Source organism: Silurus meridionalis, chromosome 18, assembly GCF_014805685.1.
Source record: "Silurus meridionalis isolate SWU-2019-XX chromosome 18, ASM1480568v1, whole genome shotgun sequence".
Lineage (NCBI taxonomy): Eukaryota > Metazoa > Chordata > Actinopteri > Siluriformes > Siluridae > Silurus > Silurus meridionalis.
In genome coordinates this window covers 7,750,086-7,773,409 of record NC_060901.1, presented here as the reverse complement: position 1 = coordinate 7,773,409, position 23,324 = coordinate 7,750,086, and the positions used below count along the sequence as shown (strand labels likewise).

Below are 23,324 nucleotides of genomic sequence, written 5' to 3'. Positions count from 1 at the left end.
TATAAATCATGCGTAAGTAACAGATTAAGAAGATTCACAGAATTTTATTTAGTTCAATTCATAAAACCATACAGCACATGGACATTATTGGTTAAAAACAAAAAAAACAACAACACTGATGTGCAGACTAAATCCTTTTAAATGAGAATATTATATCTCAATACCCAAATGTACCCCCAGGCAGTAAGTGTCTAATTTTAGTACAAACTAATGCATGCAATTATATGCAGCAGTCAATGTATACATTTAAACAATATAAGAATAAGGATGTAATCCAACTAAAACCAGATTAAAAATATTTTTGGTCATTTACAGTCTTTGGTATGCTTTCTCATGAACTCTGAAAACGTTATGCTGGAGACAGTAAAAAAGGAGAATAAATAAACATTTCACACTTGTCAATTGCTTTGGATTGTCAGACGCAAACGTAATACCATCACAGGGAAAAAGGGTGGAGCTGCGTGGAGCTGTTTCGTAGTAAAAAAAAAAAATCACAGTAAAGGAACCGAGGCTGATTCTTTAGGATCATGTGCTGGAGTCAGTGTAAGTGGCATCAGGAGAATGAGATGGCATCTCCCTGAATAGCTCGTCCTTTTTCAGTATGCTCTACATAACACACAAAATCCAAATCAGAAAGAAACTTGTTAGAAAGAAAAGTTAAATGTCTGATGCACACTGAATTGCAAAAGTTTGCATTTCCATTGCTTTCTGAATTGCCAAGGCGAGTGTGTGTCTGTGACTACCCGAGTCTTCACAGGAGATTTCGTCATGAATTTTGTATATTTGGTATGCAAACCTTTGCACTCAACATTTGCAATAATGTCAGCTGTCTATCCTGCTATTGAAATCTGTATTTGGAAATCTTACAGTGAGGTTGTTGATCCCGTCAGAAAAGGCTCCTATCTGTTTTACTGCGCCTTCCGAGTCCTCCATCTACCAGCACGGAGACATTATAACAATTACGAGGCAGTGGCATTTGTGCACAGAGACAAATATAATCCTAAAACTATATCACATTTAAATTTAAGACCATTAGGTAAACTGTATTAACAGTTTTGGGTAAAAAGATGAAGCACCTGCTCCAGTTTGTCCTCACTGATGCACTGTTCTCCATTGTTCTGGGCTTTCTGCACGTCCAGAGGGCAAAGAAATTCTTCACTGTCCTCCTGCCGCTTTCGCCTCAATGTTCCAAAACCCCCGAAGGACAGACGTCTCGGCTAGACAGGACAGATATAAATAAATAAATAAATAAATAAATAAATTACTTCAGGCCCACCTCTACTTCCACTGAAGGACGGCTCCACTTTCAGTGTGATTGCTCAGTAAAGATATTTTAACCTTTACATTTATACAAGTTTATGTCATTAGTTCCATTAAAGGAATAGTTCGGCAATAACTACTATTGACATTGAGTATAAATGTTTTATATTTAATGAAATGAAACAAAAATAATCTTAAAGCTTAAACTGATTAGCGGTTTTAAATGATATGGATAATTTAGGTAAAAATGGTCTTTCAATACCTGCAGAATCAAAGTTATCAAATTGAAAAGGGGTTACACAATTCTGAATTTCTGACAAATACTATATAAATGATGTCTTTTCTACCTTTACTTTCGCTGTGGCGGTGAGCAACGTGTAGTCAGGGTGCTCGAGACACTCCTGCTTGAGTCTCTCTGCTTCAGCACCGATCAGTAGGTGAAAGTGTGTGGCCAGGTGACGCCTCAGGAGCGTTTTATTTGGCGGGATGTTCAGGAGGAGAGCCATTGTCTCAACACTGAACCGAGGCTCCAGAACCTGAGGTGATTGAACACAAAACCTGAAAGCTAGAACTATGCTTTGCTCATTTTAACTCAATCATTTTCTTTCCGTACCATCAGTCCTCCGTGCACTCCGCTTCCTCTGAGGTTCGGCGCGTACTCTGCCAGGTCTACAGAGCGCAGCCACTCCATCACTCTGTGATTGGTCCACTGGCACACCTCTTCTGGCGTGATGTTATTCTAAGCACAGAATCTTAGTATTAAAAAACACATACAAGACCGAAAAGTGCTGTATATGTGGAGGAACGAGTAGAACCTCATCAGATGGTCTGCGTCGGAGGCAGTTGGGCTCGTAGTTGTTGATGCGCAGCACCTGAATAGCCCTTTTGATACTGAGATGGTGGAGCACGCTGCCCACTTTCAGACCCAGCAAATCATCCTAACACAAATTGATCGCAGTGTAAATTTTCATGTTTGTGTCATATTCAATAATCAAGCATACATTAATAAAGAGTTAAAGCCCAGTGATGAGAGAGTGAAACATAGGACAATGTGTGAAGAGCATGTGTGTGTTATGTAGACGTAATTCGCGTAAGGAGGAATTGAAACTTTACAGCTGTCCATTTTTGTGCGAGTATGACTCCATTATTCACTTCCTTTTGGTTTTCAACCCTACATACCACAGTCATGTAGTGAAGCATGCGTGCATCCACACGGCCCTCTTCAAACTGGGCTTTGTACTGAGGCAGACCGATGTCATCAAGCCAGCCTTAACCAGACAGAAACAGTCAGTGATTCACTCTTTTTGCTTTCATTGATTATATTGACTGTTGCTTTGTATCAGTGACTCACGATTAACCCAGTTAAAGTCCAGTTTGCTTTTAGAGTCACCCTCCTCTGAGCTCAGCGCCTGAAGCGCCAGCAACAGCTTCTTTCTGTGAAGAGGATGCCTAATGCCCAGCTCCTACAACACACACACGCCATGTACATTAAGCACTAATTATTTACAGTACCACTACTATTTATTTGTATTTATTAGAATTTTTTTTTTTGCTGCCTTTACCTTTTCAAGGTCATTTTGTGAAGCGTTTAATAGTGTTTGCCCGGAGCTGACCCACTGCTGAGCCTGACCCATGTACAAGCCCAAATCCTGCTCCTGCAGCCACTCACACACCTGCTCTGTACTCCAGCTTGCGAATGGGGTTTCTAGCTCACTATAAACAGACACAAAAGAGATATAATGTAGACAACTTCAAAATTATTGGTACCATCCAAAACACTTACAATTTTACACTCTGGCAAATAACATGCCTTTCCCCGAGCTGAAATATTTCTCTAAACTTCATATCATTAGGAAAAAAAAAGTATTTGTTAAGAAGTATGCAGCAAAAGTATTGCTTAAACACTGTTCACAATGAATGTGATGTTTAAAAACCAGTTCTTTAATCTGACTAAAAGAGTTCCATTTGAAGCAGTAATAAAAATCTTTTACAAACTGTGACCAATGTCAAAATGATAATCGGCAATATCGCACAAGGTTTCACATCGATAAACGAGCTTTGCTCAGTCTGTACAATTGCACAATCTTGTTATGCTGCTCTTCAACTAAAGCCTACTGATCACAGACATTACTAACAATGGATTTTTATCAGAAAGGTTCTGCTGCCAGGGCTTCGTGTCATGCCCTGTGTCTCAACACTGTTTCCCATCACCGTTACATCATCGTAAGGGATGTCAAGCCTCTGCCCCTGTGTAAATGTGAGCAAATGTGTTATATTGTACATGTCACAAGTTTTGCACAAAAGGTCAGATTTTTTCCTCAAGCCTAATCTATTAAACAATGTGTTCAGTCGATCTAAAATAGATCGTAAGTTTTTATACAAATTCCATGCCAGCTCGAGTGAACACTGTTCTTGAAGCAAAAAAGGGGATTTACTAAATGTTAAAAAAAAAAAAAAAAAAAAAAAAAAGTTACTTATTTTAAATATTTTCTAAAATGTTACTTTTAACTCAAGGTATTGCTGATAATCCTTCGTAATAAACCTGTAAGATTCTCAAAATAGGAACATTGGTGTGTTTTTAGACATGGTCCGTCTCTCAATTTAAACAGCTGAAAATCTCTAGTCTGAATGACCAAAGGAAGCTCACTCTATTCATTGCAACAATTTTAAGAAAACTAAATATCAGCATAGCAGACAGTTCAAAATCTTCTACAAGTGTCTCTAACATTGTTAATCTGGCATTCAAAGGCATCACCACATAATCATGAACTAATATCTAGGAGTTTGTAAAATAAAGTTTGTAGAAACTTTAAAATTACACATGATTCTGATCAAAAACAAATTTTTTTTTAGATGGGCCTAATAATCCTGGATAAATTGCAATTTAGAAAGTCATACATGCTTGTAAAATATAACCAACTAACTTGTTATTGCTGCGCGGCGAGTCACGTGACCAACCAAGTCTAGGCCCGGCTGTGGCTCTAAGACCGCCCCTCTTGAACTCAGACTCATCGTCCAGGTTAGACGAGGTAGACTGGCTTCTCCTCATCCTAGAAGAAAGGATTAAAATACTTGTATTTAGGTGATTTTTGCAAGAATAAGATGTTAATACTTATTGCAAATGCAAATTGAACTTTTATATAAACACATATAAGACATCACAATGTCTGAAGCTTCTGGCCACAAACAAGCAGTGAGAATAAAGAAGACTCACATTCCCAAGAACTTGCGGAATCCCTTAGATTTCTTCTTGCCCTCAGGTGAGACTGCATGCTCTTTTGGCTCGAGAGATGGAGCTCCTGCTAGATCCAAGTGCTCAGTCCTTTTCCTCTCTGTCTCAGCTGCTAGAACATACCCCAATAAGGCACATGGGTTTACAAAGTTTAGCTTTCTATTTTTGCTTTTCTTTTATTTTCATGCAAGTACTCATGCAAAGCAGATTGGAAATCAAAATAAATTTCTTGTATGGAATGAATAAAACATGAGGATGTGTTGCTATAGGAAAATATTTAGTGATAGCGTGGTATGAGATATGAAATCACTATTATCCCCTATAACATAATTCATTCTGTTTGGCCAATAATTAGAGTTTATTTCTTAAAGAACAGTCATTTAGGCCATTTCTAAATATATTTAACTTCATCGAAAGAATGAAAGTTCACTTGTGTGAAGAAAAGCAGCTGTAAACAGTCAACCATTCAACTTCTTATCTCCCCTCCCCCCAATAAACAAATCAAGTTAACTAGAAACTGCACTTTTCTATGACAATCGAACATTACAGCTTTACATCACTGGAAACTCCTTTCACACACATATGTTCACCAACTCCTCACAGAAAAGTCCTCACACATTTCTAAAAATGTGTTTGTCAAGTCCGCCATACAAGTTTGTGCAAGTTACTATAAAAACAAACAGTTTAATAAATGCACTGATAAAGTTGTCTGATATCTGACATCAGTGCTGCTGTTAATAAATATAAATTCAGTGGTGTAAAGTATTCAAGTAAAATGTACTTGATTACTAAGTAAGAATTTTGGCTACTTTCTGGTTTTACTGAGTATCAAAGAAATAAGAAATTTAATATTTGGTTTTTACTTTATCTAAAATAATTTTTCATTTTTATTTGTCAATTGAATTCTAATAGTTCTTCTATTTGTGACATGATACTGTAATTTTATGTGTTAATTGAGATACCTTTTTGAAAGCGTGCTTCACTACTTTGTCTTTTTTTTTTTGACCAACTTGTTTGGTCTTTGTTTCATTCTGGAACTCTGAAGAAGCTGCTGTGTACAATTTGATTTGTATATATATATATATATATATATATATATATATATATATATATATATATATATATATATATATATATATATATATATATAAAAAAAACCTCAAATCAACTGTTTTAGCTTTTCACTAACAAGAGTCCTGTTGAGAATTAGTGCATCTTCGAACCTAGGCTTAGTATAAAAAAAAAAAAAAAAAAAAGACTACAGTCCTGTTAAAATCAGATACTCTAAGACTTACTCAAATCATACTGAAATTGGCAACAACTTGTACTGGAGTACGTTCTGTTCTGCTGTACGGTATATATAATATAATTTTAAGTATGATTTTCAGGTACTCTTTACACCTCTGATATAATTTAACATCTTATGACATGAGAACCAGTTAGTGTTGTGGTGCACTGACAGCAAATTAATAAACATATTTTTTTAAAATGCTATCTTTTGTTTTGATGTCTTTATCTAAAGCTGATTTTCCATGCAATCCAACTGATTTTTTTTTTTTTTTTTACATGCAAATCAAAGTGATTACTCGATCTACAATATAAAAAGGTAGTGACCATGTGATACAGGGGACCAAGTTCGCTTTCACTAAAGGATTTCTACAGCCTCCAGATATATTTACATCAGCTGTACAAAACATCTGTAGTTGTCGCCACTGTGTATGATTCTCTTTATGCCTAAACTAAACTTTCTTTCGGCTTCTCCCATTAGAGGTCGCCACAGCAGATGTTAAAATATTTTTACTCCTCTCACATTTTACTGTGTACTTTTTTCATGTCCTTGTGTTTAGCATCATATGCTCCTAATTACCTGCCAATTTCCTGAGCGGTATTAATGCTTTTAGTCTTCCAGTCCAAACTACAGGCTACTGATTGCAATAAGCCTTTACATTAGGACCAACATTCTGCAGACACGTTATAAACTGTACTGCACCTAACCTGTGGTCACCCGCACTCCGGGCTGTAGATTTCTCATCATCTCACACAAGCCAGGACCATAAAATTACTGCACATTTAATGAACTATGACCTATAAACTACAAAATCAGAGCAAACCTAAATCAGGAGAGCTGGTTGTTCTCTTTCCACCCCGAATCTTGAAGAAGCCCCGTCCAAACGAGGAGCGTATTTTTTTGCTGCCGAAACGTTCACTCCCGCCTGGGCTGAGCTGAGAGGGGGACACTGTGGGAGAGCTCATCATCTTATCTGCACTTTCACTAGACTCAGCCTGAAAGACAGGACATTATTATTAGTATCATCATTCAAAAATGATTAGTCTTTCTGTTTTAATTAACATGAACGATGCTGATGGCATACAAGATCTTATTATACCCAGATCCATGCGTTATCGAATTTATCAGGCTGTTGATCTTTCACACAGTCTACTGGAAAGAAAGTCTGTAACTTAACTGCTCTTAAATGAATGGCAAGAAACATGATCAGTTTTTTCCTTTTTTTTTTTTTTTTTAAACACAAACAGGGGGCGCTAAAGACAATCCTTTGACATTCAAAACATGGACATTCCTGTCATCTAAAAATACTCAGTCCTGCTGATTAAAACTAACTCAGAGAGACAAGCACAGATAGACACACACACACACACGTCCACAGAGTAATACACACAAACCTCATCTCCGCTAGACAAATTTTCTGCTCCAAGCCTCTCAGAGAAACTGTAAACAAAAACACACATTACACACAAGCAGAATTCGGAATAAAAAGATAGTATTGAAAATGTAAGATTTAGAAAAGCTACAGCTGTGCATACATTAATCTAAAATTTCTAACATTTTGTGCACAGTATATCCACAGTAAATCCAAATTCCATCTACTGCCTGGTCTAAGTAAAGTCTCTTGAGGAGAATTCAGGCAAATGAGGGGCTTTAGGAAGGGATCAGACCTGGGTGTAGGGAGGCATGGATCTGCATCAGCTGCTGATTTGTGTTCAGACTCGGAGATAAACTCAGTGCATGGAATCACCTGAGGCTGTGGGATAACCAAAACAGGGAGAAAGAAAAATGTAAAAGTAAAGTAACACTTAAAAAGATTGTGTGGATTATTTTCTTATCATTTTTTCCAATGCAGTTTGCAGTGAAGAGAATATTCCCAAGAAGAAAAGACAATAGAGCTGGATATGAATGTTGAAGCCTGGGGGACATCCTGTGTACACAGAAGTGTTTGGGTTTGTGTGTTAGTGGCTTTGAGATATTATATTCCATACCTCATCAGTCTGCTCCGTGCCTGTGGGGGAAAGAGTCTCAGTAACTGTTGTGGTTGCAAATTTGGCTGAACTTTCACTTTGTCCTGTCCTAGTGTCCTCTTCATCATCTCTGTCTGAAAGCACGCAATCTTTTTTTTTTTTATTATTATTTTACAAAACAGAAACGGAAAATTATGCACGAAGATGGATTCAAACCTAAATCCAGGACAAGACTACAAGTTTGTAAGCATACTGTCTTCTGTTCAACATGGCTAATCTCTTACCTTTCCTTTCCTTTACCAGCATCACCATGTCCTGGATTTTCCCACAGTTTAACAGGGACTGCTGCAATTCTTCAATCTTACGGTCCTGGGCAAAATACCAACACATGAATATTGAATGTATATATATATTTTTTTGCAGAGAAAAAGAAGGGAAGGTATTATACAATTTGATTTAATAAGAAATTATGCCTAAGGATAATTTTCAATACAGAAACTTTCTAATTCTACACATTTTAATACTATTAGTTTATTATTTTTAAAACAAATATAATTAAAATAAATAACGCATTATTTTGTTGCCTAAAAGGTCAGATAAAAACTTGTTAATTGGGATACATTCCCATATTGCCCACCCTTCATTAGAAGTACTGTATAGCATTCAATCAATTTCATGTTTATTTCTATAATGCTTACAAATTACCATTGTCAAAAAGTACTAGGCACTAAGGTTAGTGTTTACCATCACCATACAAATACAACTAAGTTCCCACGTGTGTGTGTGTATTTTATTTACCTTTTCATTGTTACATGCCATTAAAGACTCAACAGTCTGCTTCATTTTTTGCACTTCCAGATCTGGAATAAAACACGATGCATCAGATATTAACACTAAACAAATATCTGACTTCATGCTGAAGGAATTAAGTTGAAGTGTGATTCATTATAATTGAGATCCCTAATATTAATATAGCAGTCACTTCAGAAACTACCAAGTTGTTTCCAGTGCTATACAAACCGCATATATATCCCTAATTGTACAGAAGCGCTGTTGGTAGTGGAACAAACAAGTTTGCTAGATTATTTAAGAATGCAGGTGGTGTCATCTGTGGTGCAACAATTTCTCCAGCTGTAGAACTCTTGTCTAAACACGTAGGACATGAACCGACCTATATGCATTCTAGAAAGTGTTTTTCAAGGGATGTCTGGATGGTTGACAGCTTTCTAAAAAGGAACTTGGAAATTTCTTTCAGAGACAAATGCTACTGGATGCCTTTAAACTTTTGGTAGACACCCTTATCCAGAGCGATTTTATACAATTGAGCAGTTTGCTTTTAAGGGACTTGCTCAAGGGTCTAGCAGGGGCATCTTAGCGGTGGTGGGATTTGAACTCGATCTTCCGATCAGAAGTCGAATATCTTGACTACCACTTCTCTGAGACACTGATGAAACAGAAAATGCTATCCATACTAATCCACATACAAGAGCTTACATATGCTCAACACGGTCTACTGTGACTGGCTCGCTTGGCCCCTGGATGACTGTGACATTACCAGGATTCACAATTGGGAACTCGTGATGACGGAACAAATCATGTTTCTGTTGTACAACTTGGCAAGCCACTGAATTATCAACACCTGCTCATTTTGTTTACTATGATCAACACAAAGTCAAATGACTGATTTAGCAAATTGTTAAATAGACCAAAATGGCATTAGATATTAATAATTTAATTTAGTACTCATACAGGGGGGAAATTGTCTTTTCTACTATATAGAAATCTGATCATGCCTTCCTACCCATGGGGAAAATAAAAACCCTTAATTACCCAAAGTAGTAAGAGCATACATACTGAGGAGGGAATTCCCTCAGGAAAGACTATTTTGGTCGACCAAAAGAAATTGCAACACAGACCTTTCACATTGCTCTGGCTTCCATCGGAGGTTACGGCCTCAGCTCCAGCTAGTTTTTTCAATTTCCTCAGATCCTGCTCTTGCTCCTCTAGCTGCTTCTGCAGTGCCACCAGTTCTTCCTGACAAATAAGAACCACATGTTCACAATGTGTAAACTGTAACCAACACAAATAAATTATTACCAGTAATGTACATGGGCTTTTTGGATAGATTTTATGCTGACTGTTAAAATGTTGAACCCCAAGAATAGATATAAAAAAAAAACTATAATAAGAATACATGAGTGTATTTCTCTTATATGTATGTGCTTCACCTTTAACCCAATACAACCTATTGATTATAATGAACAAAAGTATGTGTCCTATATAAAACAACCATGTACAAGTGTGTATATGTATAGTCTGATCAACCAGAAAGACAGATTACTGCAATTACAGGTTAAAAATGAGAGTGGGACAAAAGGAGATTGCAACGATGAGTACTAGTCTCACTGTTTTTGAATAATTTATGTGTAATAAAATAATTATATAAAGTTCATACTCTGGTTGATTTTAGGCTTCCTTCCTGCTGCATTCTCTCTTTCTCTGCAGTAGCAGCTCTGAAGCGCATTTCACTCAGCTCCTGATAAAAGGCCTGGGGGGGGGAGAGAGAGAGAGCGGGAGAGAGAGAGGCTTATCAGAATAGTAAAAAGTTAAGAATGCACATAAGCAGAGTTGTGGGAAGAAAACGGATGCTGCTAGAGAGGGAAAAGGGCATTTCACCTTTCATTACACCACATTCTGATATAAAAAATATATAAAAGATATAAAGCTGCTGTTAAAAATTCATACAAACACGCCTTAAACAAGACCCATATTTCCTTTGTCTGGTATTTAGACCTCCATTCTCTCCAGTCCTGTCTGAGTTTACAATATATTAAATCTACAATTTTGAGCTCAAATCCTGTTTGTCTTAGACAGTGAATAGCAGTAGCATAGTCTCAGTCTGAGCTTTATGGCAGGAAATGGCTTGAGAGCTCAATAGCCGGACAGAGTTAAGGTTTTAAGTGGTTACACATGGCTTTATAGAAAAAGCAGCATAATGGCCTAATCTAAGTTTATTAAATCTTAATGGTATGTTGAAAAGTGAGCATGTTCTGCTGTTAATGAATTATTAAAGACTATATATTTAAGTTAATGCTTGGGCGTGTGTTAAATTACTACTTCAACGACATTATTAGTAAAATTACGACATTATTCATCAGTAAATTACACTAAGAAACCTAAACCTGTGTCTTAAAAGAACAGGCAACAGCTAACGGCACAAGATTGAAAATGTGCATTGTGTAAACCCAGCAGAAGACATTTAAATATAATTTTTAGATGATGCAGTGGCTGCACCTCTGTTACCTCACTTTCCTTGCTCTCATGATCTGCAGTTGTAAGCTTTAGTTTCAGACTGGAGATCTCAGTCAACAGCTCCAGTTTCTGGGTCTCTAACGTGCTCCTGCTCAGCAACTCCTAAAAACCATGTTAGATTAATGGAACAGTTGTTCAAGTGTGAAAACTCCTGTTTAAAATGAGTTCAATTATTCATTTTCATATCAATCCATTGATGTACACATAAATCAAAGCTGTTATGAAAAACATACCATTCAATACACTTAGCAGTACACTTTTTGAGAATAAAGGCATACAATAGAAATTAAGAGAATGGGTTCCTGTTAAGCAAAATGTTTCCAAGGGCAAAAAACTTTGGGACTGTGGGCTGATTGTAATGATGCAGTATAACAAACTGTATTATATTAAAATTAAAGTCTTATATTTAGAAAGAAATTAATCAATAGAAAACACTACACTTAGATACTTATAGTACAATAAACACCTGTAGGAAAAAAAAGTTCAATGTCTAATACAGTTATTCAACCTATAAGCAATACAGCAACATGCTTGTAATATCCGTTATCGCTAGTAAGAGACACGATCTTTATCCTAGATCCTTAATTTTCAAAGGTTTTTCCAAACTGGGCTGCAGCTAACTTTCTGATAAAGTCAGGTCAGTTTACACTTGTTTAATTGCATCAGAGGGAGGTACTGCTAAAGTTTTTGCAGCTATAAAAAAAAAGCTAAATTAGAAGTGAAGATCTGTGTTAAATAGTATTCCCACTTCCCCCACCACCATCCCATATATATGACATGGTAAATGCCAAATCAAAGGTCACCATGAGTCAACGTTTTGCCTGTGGGCCCTAGTTTGGGCATGTCTGGTCTATAGATTTCGTTCTGAAATAATCCTAGTTCAGGTGACTGATACTGGCTCTCTAAATAATGTCTAAATGAAGATATGAAGCTATGCAGTTAAACAATTTAAGCAAGGAATAAAGCACAACACAACATTTAGTAAGGTAAATAATCAATGCAAAGTGTTGATTTCCCTTTCATCACCCTAAAGTTGATTTTCCTTTAAAAGAAAATACACTATAATTATCTTTTAAATCTTGTCCACATTTAATACTTAGAATATTTTTGCTGTGTAATGATCATGTACACTCAACACACCTGCTGTAGTAATTCTTCTGTGGCATTAAGTTTCATCTGGTGTTCCTCAAGGCACATCTCTAGGTCCCTGATCTTTTCTCCCTGCACCTCCACCTGGTCTGTCAGAACACTCACCTGAGGAAAAGAAAATGTAACGAAACAACCACAGAACAAGAATCAACAAAACCCATTAGACGTTTATAAAGGAACTGAAAACATATTTCTGTATCTTGCATACCTGCAGCACCAGACATTCCTTGTCATTCTCTAGCCGAGACAGTCGCTCCTGATATGCCAAATCCTTTGCTGCAAATCCATGACCGTTAGTCTGCAAACACAAGAATTTTTTCCACACAGTTACATTAAAAAGCAGGGATACAAAACAAGGTGATTCTGATGAGCAGAAACTTGGAAATGCGATATGTTCTATGCAGGATGAAAGCTATACGGTACATATTCCTGCCAATTTTTTGCCAATAAGATCTTTCACATATTTCACCTGCTTTCTTAATAAGTAGAGTTTTAAAAGAAACAAGCACACTAAAAATATTATAAGATATAATGCAGTTGCCATGTAAAGGTAAAACAAAAAAACAAACAAAAACCCACATTTTTGTATATATAGTCTCTTTCAAGATTTTCATACAGCACTATGAGAAGTAATTGAACTTATTTGGAAGAAACAGCAGCAATGCTATAGTCAGACAGTATCCAAGGGCATTTAAATAGTTAACCTGCATCAGTATTAGTATTAACAACAAGCAGGTTACATGCAGGTCAGACAGCAATAAAGTATTTCGGATTCTAGTGCTAAAACACTAGACAAATACAAGAGATTCCACAAGTCCATGGAGTGCATTATACCACAGTGATGCATACAATATTAGAAATTCTTCCCAAACATCAGAGTTAAAAATGGATAAAAGATTTTTTAACTATGCCCTCATTAGTTTGTGCAGTTCAAAGCATTTAAAGGCGAGTAATTTAATACAAGCTCAAGCAGAAATATATAGCACACAGTCTCTCTGTGTTGGTTACCTCTTGAGTACCCCGATTTGTTCCACCTTTCAATGGTGCTTTGACTATACTAATCCACCTAGAATTGTAAATGTATGCATGTATGTGCATAGTGCTGTCTGATATTTTAGTAAGGAGGAGGCTCCAGATCCATTGTGACCCCAAAGTTAAGTCCCTAATAAAGAGGCGCACAAATACAATTACAGCAGTCTGCATTTATAATACTTCAGTACGTTTAAAACAATAGGAAAATAATCTTCTGGGTGAACTCATTTCGATGTTTAGTTCAGATTTTTCTTTGTCAAAATGGAGTTTGTAAATGATACAAAATAGTGATGTAGCTGTATGAAGTGATCACAGATTAATTGTTATAATGCAAAATATACAAGTGAATGCTCCAAGCTGCAGATTATGCAGGTGCAACCTTTAACTGCAAGCAAATAACAGCAAACGTGTACGTGTCCACATCTGAGTAACATATGTAGGCCACAGCATTTAACTAACTGCTGGTGCTACTTAGTACTTTACCGAATTTTCTGATTAACTTACTGGCTTTTTCTTTTTTTAACCTAGACTTAAATATAATATAACCCTAAATATAACCCCGTAGCTATGCGGTTGTGTCGGCTTACATAAATAATTACAGTTGTATTTTTCATACAGGCAGTGTTGCTTTGAAATTTGGCCAAAATAACATCTAAATCTGAGAAGGCTGACACAAGGCCTCACAGTGATGTCTATTTTGGCATCTGCTTAAAAATGGAATCCAGAAACAGTATGCATGCTGTATTTGTACATAAATAAATACAGTCCTAAATTGTTCAAGTGATATGTGAACTTTTATTAAACTACTTTTCCATATCCTGCAAAGCCTATCCTAGAATCCTATGACAAAACAATCCATGTCCTATTTACCAGTCTGGCTTGCAGCCACTCCACCAAGCTCTCTGCAGTGTTATCGGGCACATGGCTACGCAGGTTCTCTCGTTCATCTGCATCCATCAGCTCCAGTGCCCCCCGCAGATCCTCTAGTAGGTGGACTGCACGCAGGCTGCCTAGCAAGGGCGAGCTGGGAGACTGGCAGTCGAACAGACCATTGGAGAAGTTTATGGCCTTGGAGCCTATGGGGCGAAATTAAGCACATCAAAAGAAACGTTCAAATAACAACGGCAAATAGTTTTCGAGTCAAACTTTCCATCATATAAACTCATTTTCATGAAAATCATAACAAAGTTATTTGTGCATTAGGATAAAGTATATATTTTAAACCAAATTCTGACCAGGTAAAATCAATCAAACGAAACTGTAAACACAGTTATGGTCATTATGGTCCATTAGGCTAAATGATTTACACTTTGGCACATCAAGACTGCAATTACAGGAGCCAGTGGAGAGCAAACGCACAGCACAGCTCTAATTTTAACAGCTAATATCTTAATTCTTCCTGCAGCCTTGCCGATGTTCCCAGAGATGGACAGTATTGTGCAGCCAGAAAGAATATAAAGTAACATATTTCCTCAGTGCTTAGCCAGTGGAAAAATCTACATCAAGTCCCACAGTCAGCCATTAAAGCCTGGACAGTAGGTTTTAGTGCCAGACCACTAAAATCATGACTGCACCGCTTCAGTTGTTTCGGAGATAAGTCATTTGCAAGACCATGATGCAGAGGGCTTATTTGCTCTCGGATTTTCCACACTGAGTGGGATGTCATACGGTAATACATAACTGAGGGATCATTAACTCAAAATGGTGCATAACAATGGAGCAAATACGAAGGTTACTTGCTGCATGCATCTACAGTGCACTGCATAAGTATTCAACCTCTGAAGATGGTGTAATGTTAAAACATTAATAAAAATAGTCATGCTTAGTTGATTTACAGACTAATCTCCTCTTTACACAGTTATTGTATATTGGTGGATGAATGTCAAGAGTCATTGATGTGCCATATTCCTTACCAGTTTTTAATAACAGATTTATTAGTGCTCCATGGAATGTTTAAAGTTGGGAATTTTTCTTTTATCAAACCAATCCCTGGCTAATTTCACAGAACTTTGTCCTAGATTTGTTTGTTCTCCATGGTGCGGTTTGTTTAGGCATGTTATCTAATCAAACTCTGGACTTTTAAGAACAGGTCAATTTTATTCTATTAAGTGATTAGTTATAGTAACTCATTTGTAGGTTTTATATTAAGGTGGTTGAATACTGTTAAAATACAAATTCAATATAAGGGCTATGTTGCATAGTCTCATGACCTCTAATCCAATCAACTCCAGTTCAGTTCCAAATTGTTACAGTAGATGTGGTTCAAGCAGGGGGTATGGGGTGGGTTAATTAAACACAACACTGTACATGGTTTTATTTCCCCAGCTAACTGCTGAATCTCTACAGTAGCATACCTGCAATGATTCCATCCATCTGCTCCAAAGCTGCTGCCAACATCTCACTGGCGTCTGACATCATCCTGAAAACCTGCACAGTGAATGCAAAAGCCATCAGAAATGACCAAATTTGAAACACAATGGTGGAAGAGCTTTTGCAAAAATATATAGGGTTCTTTTAAATAACTTTTACTCATCTTGATTTGTGCAAATGAATAAAGAGTACATATCGGCTTCTCTTAACTTCATACTGAAACCAGGATGTTTTTTAAATTTTTAAATCACATCAATCAAATGGTGCAAAATTAGTAAATTATGCATATGCAAAATGTGCAAGGAGCGACGTTTTTGGCCATCATCTCATTTGTCTGTTTCCTTCAACACAGTTTTAATGTAACGTGTTATTTCAGGGTAAATGAAGCTGAAGGCACAAGAATAAGCTACAGAACAGATAAAGTTGTATTCAATATCCAGACATAGGGTTTTGGGTGAAGGTTTCTCTCACAAGCACTGTGGCTTTCCCTCTGCTATTTACTTCAGGTGTTGTCAACTTTTTCAGTTTTCCGGTCGGTTGCCAGAACAGTACACTTGTGGATACCTTTCAACTTTGTGGTCGTGGGGGAAAAACAAAGACGGTTTTCAAATAGAATAGCTTCAGGCTGTTTTGATAATGTCAGCTTGAATTAAAAAGGACCAAGGGACTTGCATACTTCTCTGAAAGGCTTTTTCCTTAAGAATCAAACAAGTTTAAAGTGTAACTAAGAAAGACACTTATGCTTGAGGACTTTCTAAATGAGCCTTCCAGCTCTCCAAGAAAGTGTGCAATGGAAAAATTATTTAATTGAAAACGAGTCATCTCAGATGCTGAGTGATCTCTGGCTTGCAACAATACTTTCCAGTAATAACTTTGACATTATTAAGGCACAAATTACAAGCACCTTTCCAAGAGGTAAAGAGAACACAGGGATCCTTCCCAGTTCAGAGAAGCTAAAACTGGAGTCTCTCACTGATTAGGGGTCTGATTAAGCTCTGTACCATGCACCATTTTCTCTGACACTCTTACGACCTTCTCTTCTAATACTGAGACCTCCCCCCTTCCCTTTGGGATTCCTGGAAAACTCCTCCAGATGTGCTCTTGCTCACATACCTTACAAATCACACACTGCGCATGTAGGCCCCCCACTTCATATAAACATACATAGCGCACAACCCTAGCAGCGACGCAGTTTTAAACTCTATACAACTACAATAATAGAATATCCCATTTCCTCGCTATGGGATTCTGACTGCCTCACTTGGCTCAGAGCCTGTGGTCCCAAAAGAGTACAAAGGTAGATCTGCTTCTGGTTTATTTACATAGTTTGACATTGGCCAGATGTGTTAATGGGTCAGAAGGAGGGCAGCTTAAAAACAAAAAAAACCCAAAACAATCCACTCTCTCTCCATTTCCCCACGCTGCTCTGTGTCACAGACATCAACATGTACATGCTGAGCTAGAGGTTTAACAAAACTGCAGATGTGTTACATATGTGGCACGAAGCACAGAAATAGCTAACACTTGAGCCTCCTGTATAGTGTGTGTGTATTTTATATATATATGTATGTATGTATGTATGTATGTATGTATAGAGAGAGCGAGAGAGAGAGAGAGAGAGAGACACACAGACAGACCATAAACTGACTGATGTTTCTGACTGACTGTATAAATTCATTATATTTAATGTTTTTTACTTGGAATAATAAAAAGCGACAAATTATTGGTTATGCTTTTGGGGTATTATACGGTCATGGTTTGGAGCTTTGTGTCATTGTAAATCAATCGAGTGCTGTTCAGAACGAACACCTAACCTTTACTCCTTACAAAAAAATAAATAATAAATAACATCTATCCTGATGGGAGTGGCTCTTTTCCAGATTGACCTTACACCCAACCATAGTGCAAGAGGGTTCACTCACTGTGCAAAAAAATAATAATAATCCCAGCATTCCCAAATGTTTTCTTTAAAAGTGTAAGAAGACCTGTTGTAAATTACAGACAAAAGTCTATTATTGATAATGCCTAAACAATTTCTTATTTAGATACACTATAAAGACAGACACTACAGATATCGCAAAGAAATGCAGGTATCGATTAAAATATAAATCAAGAAAATAAAAGTCTTTATTTCTCGTGAGTGAAACAGTGAGTAAGCAGGAATGCTACCGAGCATCACACACACAGAACAAAACATAAGAACAAAGGAAGTTCCTGGGAAGAAATATGAGGATCCCAAACAGAAGCTGAGGTCAGACAGGATGAGCCTGGCCTAATGACGTATTTGATCTTTGTCTGTGTATCTGCATTTCCTATTATGGCTGTGCTGCGGTGTGCATTAACAACTAACACAGTGTCCCACTCTGTTCCAAATTGACCATTTAGTGCATGATTGAATGGTTTTCCAAACGCCCTTAACAGTTTAATACATTATTCCCCAAATAGTGCACCATTAATCTTGCGTACAACAAACATGCACTACTGCCACACTAAAGCAATGCAATACATAGCGATCTGTTTCTGTTTCACTACCCAACATGGATAATGTAAATAAATAAAAAATGGTTTCAATTTAAATAGTAGTTCAGAGTAGGTTTGGGAAGGTCAGGAATACACATTCTTTTAGTCACTGCTGCCCTAAATATTTATACAGAAAATATACGAGTTAGCCTAAAGGTGTATACAAAACAGTCTTTCTGTTAATGATCAGATAAGTGGGCTAAAGGACGATTTCTGCCTTTTATGTGGAATCATGTAACAAACAATATCAAATAGTGTTCCATTAGTCTACAATCTAATAGATATTACAGGTCAATTCATATTAAGCCGTTGTAAAGTTTACGGCAGTCTTTCAAAAGCCGAGCCTATTTGCACATCAGCGATGCCTGAGTAACAATTCTGTTTTCTAAAAGTCTAAAACTGGTTTTAGGTGGTGCTTAAAAGCTTTGTGTAATTAACGTAGGTGTGTATTAAGCATATAATCTAATCCACTCCATATGGGCCACAGCAGTGCAGCATGGTTAAAAGCTGTTAGCATAAATGTAGGATGCAGAGGAAAAAAAAACATGAAATTAAATGGTACGTTGGAGGCATCCAAAATATTCACAGAAACCAAAAAGTGCCAGGAAAAGGAAGCCATTAACAGCAGGCAAAGTGGCACATGCTGTTGGGCTAGCAATATCAAAACTGTTGACATGCATGGAGAATGATAATAATAAAAAAAACCCCACAAAGAATTGGAATGAAATGAGAGCAGAGCGGGCATCTTGAGTACTTGAGCCATAGTATGGTGGGAATATGGTGCTCAGAAAAATGTTATGAAGATAAATATATATATTAAAAAAAAAAGATAAAATCATGCCCTTTCTTAGCAACTACTCACTACCTTTCAGATCCATGATCCATCTGTGCTGAGGCTGAAGAGTACACTTGGATCCCTTCTTTAAATATTTGATATAACCTATAATATATTACACTCAGGTTTCATACTCCAGTGGTTCCTCTCACTTTTGTGACTCTTGAAATATGTAGATTGAATTGTACTCCCTTCCTCTCCCTCTGGACTCTAAATCATATTACAGCAACCTTCGGTTCGGCTCCAGGAGATGTGGCCTGCACTACAGTCTTTTTGCGGTTCAATCTGCTAGTGTCGTAAACACGCAAACTTAATACCCTCGCTGCTATTCCTGGTTCATAATTTTATCATGCACCTCAGCCACCAAAAACAGATAAACAATATTTATTTTAGTGTCAGTGTGCAGCTGTTCCTTACAGCCAAGCTTTATTTTCCTGCTAACGACATCATGAATTCTAAGAACACTGAACTGAAAACCGTTAATTGTTGAAGATTTTCGAGCAACCCAATACGTTTTCGTCCGTCAAGAACGTGCGTACTTTTGTACAAAGGTTTTTGCGACCCAATTTGATCAATCCACCAGGTTGTGCATTTCAAACAGCCGATTAATTCCAAAAAACTCCTGGTTTATGCGAGATTACAAAAAAAAATCTAAAATCTTTTCCCTGTTAGTCATGTTATTTCATCCCAAACTGTAATGCTGTTTCTATCTTATGCAAAAGTTATAACTTGTTGTTATAAATGTTATAAAACAGAACTGACTTAAATTAAAAAACAACCTCAAAACTCATGAGATTAGACAAGATGCTATTTTATTGTATGAAATAAACTGGGTAAAGGGCAGCAACGATGCACATACACTACACCACACTAAACACACTTCACATCATAACCTTGTGCTCCAGTACATCTGATCACATGCACATTATCAACTTGTGCTGCTAATATCATGAAGAGCAGCTACGCTAATTCCTCTCCACTGCTTCTCTTTCTCTCCCCATCCCGAGGCATCCTGAGGTTGCTCCAGCCCCAGTCACGTCCCACCTCATGAAGATTGTGGACTTTTAAATAAGTAGATGTCGACCCCGCAAACATCCCGAACCATCTAGAGACGTACCAGTGACTATTGGATCCCACTACATGTGTGGAGTTTTGACACTGGACCTCCTTGAGTGTTAAAGGCTCTGGCATGGAGAAGCTGGTGTTGGATCTGTGATAATCGCAAATGTTGAGCTTATGAGTTGCTCAGTAACTCCTAATTTTTTAACCACAAATTACTCTAATAGACTGTAGGAAGGACATTACTCATAATCTTACATTCCAGTGCACATGTTAGTTCTCACTCTTCAGTGTTCTGTATTGGTTTAAAGACTATAATCACACTCTTGATGTCACCCAAATGAGGATGGGTTTTGAGTCTGGTTCCTCTCTAGGTTTCTTCCTCATATCATCTAAGGGAGTTTTCCTTGCCACAGTCTCCATGGCTGCTCATCAGGGATAAATGTCTATTGTGAAAAGTGCTATAGAAATAAACTTGACTTGACTTGTATCTCTGTACGGTGTTGTGTGCTTACAGAAAACTGTAAGCATTTTTTAGAAACAATTGTAAGAAGGAAGCAGCAGTCAGGCAGCTCAAGACTTTTCTTCCCTGCTGGGTTTCAGTGATTTCACCCCTAAAAGCACGAGCGCACCACCAGGTACAGATCATCTAGCACCGTTAGACACGAGCTGCATGCAAAGTATTGCTTTTACTCCAAAACCATGTCTCCTGGAAATAAAAGTTGTGCAGAAAACAAACCGTTCGCTTTAAAGGAGCTGAATATAATCACTGGACCGCCACAGCTGTTTCCACTTAACGCACTAAACTATGTAACCGCGCGCGCGTGTTACATTTACAGAGTATATCTAATGCAAGTACCAATAGGATGTAATGTAACCTGTGATTGCATGCACAAAAAACCCATTTTACAAAAGCATCGTAAACTTAACACAAAATAGACCAAAATGGAAAATTAAAATGACTGATGGCTGATTAAATGATACAAACAGGAGGAAACAAAAAGTTCATTTATTCTTCCCAACTTCAATCATAGGAAATGACCCACCTTTTCCTCTTGACTTGGAACCCAAGAATCACTTTACGTTATATATAAATATTCTCCAATGTTTATCCGTTTGTCTCGTCAGCTTTCCTCCAGCTCAGGTCGTTCATACTCATTTATTTCTTTTTTGTGGGCACTTAATAAAGCAGCCTGCTCCTGACTACGCGCGTCCTCCAAACTTCTGACCGGCTTCCTGCGCATGCGCCGCAGCAACTCGGGAAAGTTTCTAAAGTTTTAATTGCCAACTGCGCATGCGCATATTTAACACCAGCTTTGTTTGAGTCCGTTATACTTTTACCGCTTTTTGTCATGTTTTTTTGTGTATGTATATATGATTATATATACATTTGTCTACTTTTTGTCCATAGATTTAGCAGGCAACTCAGCACATCATCTTGAGACTACATGATTTATTTTTGATACAATATTTTTAAGTAAAACGCAATGTCTACCCCTTGTGGTCATATAAAGAATTACACGTCGCCAGAAAATAAATCCAAATAGGCATCAGGTGTGCTGTTTAGTATCTGGTTCATTCTCTCCCTCTCCCTCTGCAGACTGTCACTAACACCCGATAAAGATTGCTTTATTAATCAGATTTGTTGAACTAAATTTGTTCTCCTATTACATTTGTAGACTTAAAATATACGGTTGAATTTGATCACTGAAATAACCACTGAATTATTAAGTTTAATTGTAAACAAGAAATAAAACTAATTAATTGTTTTGCCCTTGATGAAGAAGACATTCCAGGTAAACAAATACTCCATATGAATGTTATCTCCATATTCATATTAGTTTTTTTTATATAAGTATTATTAATTTATTGCCATGATTTTTGCAATGGGATTTTTAACAATCACATACATGTGTTATGGATGTAGACAGCAAAAATAATGAGCTTTTGCTCCCTTATTTGGCAGATATTTGTGTGCTTCCACATTTGTACGCTAGATGGCAGAAAAACATAATTACTGTTTTGCATTCAAGACCAGTAAGAACAACTTTGTGGTATATTCGTTGGTTTCTGACTAAAAGTAAAAAAAAAAAATAATAATATTTAAACAAATACATTTTCTTCCCCTCCTCATCTATCACATCTTTTTATTTCTTCTTAACATTCCCATTCTCTTTTTCTCTCCAATTGACCATAGAACCCCTTCCCCTCCTCCTTCTCTTCTTCTTCTTCTTCTTTACCTCCTCCTTTTATTCCTGCTGCTTTTTAATCTTCGTGTCCTCCCCACCCCACCTCTTCTTCCGCTGCCATCAACTGTTCCTCATTTCCTGTCCCTATTCTCCTGCTAGCTTTTCCCCTCCTTTTCCTTGTTCTCACTCTGCTCAGATTTCCCTCCGTCATCACCATTATCATCTTCTCCTTTTGCTTGTCATCCTCCATTCCCTATTTCTAAGAACGGCGCTTTGAGAATGAATTGGACTGTAGTTAATGTCAACAGTCTGCTACACTGACTCAGGATACATTTCGCTTCTGATCATCATCACTGTACCCTGCAACATTGTATATCTGCTTCAAATGGACATTCGGTGCAACCCAGATGAGGATGGGTTCCCTCTTGAGTCTGGTTCCTCTCAAGGTTTCTTCCTTATGCCATCTCGGGAGTTTTTCCTTGCCACAGTTGCTCATCAAGGACAAACTTACTTACAAAGAACATATTTACTTTTAATCACCACATTATCTGTGTAAAGCTGCTTTGAGACAATGTTCATTGTCAGTGTAAGCAGATTTCGCTTGTACAGATGACATTCTGATCTGCCTTTGTAATGTTAATCCTGTTCTCATGTCCTTATCAGTGAGCATAAATAATTCCAGATATTTACATTTCCATTTCCATTTGCGGAATTCAGCAGACACCCTTATCCAGAGCGACGTATAAAAGTGCTTTGAGTCTCTAGCAATGAATAAATCTACACTGGTACACCAGATTACAAACTTAATATAAATATAACTCTTGAATTCTACAAAGCAAACTTGGAAAGTGCTCATTTAAGTGTTTCAGGAAGAGGTAGGTCTTCAATCGTCGCTTGAAGATAATCAGGGATATTATTTACTAATTAAAATGTCATCATGTCTGTATTTGGAAAGTGCTTATTGTACAGTATAGTTAATAGCATTGTCTACCCTTTAACGAGTTAATGAGTATTGAAGAAACAGCTTAAAAGTTCAGAGGAGATACCTGAGATAAATGGAGTTAGTGTGTGGCTTCAGCCTTCAATTATCGGGAACAATTGACCTTTCCTG

General features: G+C 37.2%; 1 protein-coding gene across 5 annotated transcripts; it reads right to left on the bottom strand.

Moving 5' to 3' along the window:
- Positions 1-24: 24 nt before the first annotated feature.
- ppfibp1a (PPFIA binding protein 1a) lies at positions 25-21,372 on the bottom strand. Of its 5 annotated transcripts, none has more exons than XM_046872772.1 (25): positions 21,071-21,372; positions 15,595-15,667; positions 14,111-14,316; positions 12,417-12,506; positions 12,200-12,313; positions 11,060-11,161; positions 10,203-10,295; positions 9,664-9,781; positions 8,546-8,607; positions 8,032-8,116; positions 7,769-7,896; positions 7,448-7,533; positions 7,175-7,220; positions 6,604-6,775; positions 4,475-4,604; positions 4,185-4,310; positions 2,823-2,973; positions 2,612-2,723; positions 2,440-2,528; positions 2,076-2,198; positions 1,874-1,999; positions 1,608-1,796; positions 1,077-1,217; positions 868-933; positions 25-606 (listed from the first exon to the last, which is right to left on the bottom strand). In XM_046872772.1, the coding sequence occupies exons 2-25, from the start codon at positions 15,656-15,658 to the stop codon at positions 526-528; spliced, it is 2,700 nt and encodes an 899-aa protein (XP_046728728.1). In that variant the 5' UTR covers positions 15,659-15,667; positions 21,071-21,372; the 3' UTR covers positions 25-525. The 5 variants fall into 5 exon arrangements, with proteins under 5 accessions (XP_046728728.1, XP_046728726.1, XP_046728727.1 ...); XM_046872770.1 differs by having other exon boundaries at positions 11,051-11,161; positions 21,071-21,368; XM_046872771.1 differs by having other exon boundaries at positions 4,475-4,601; positions 11,051-11,161; positions 21,071-21,367.
- Positions 21,373-23,324: the final 1,952 nt, after the last annotated feature.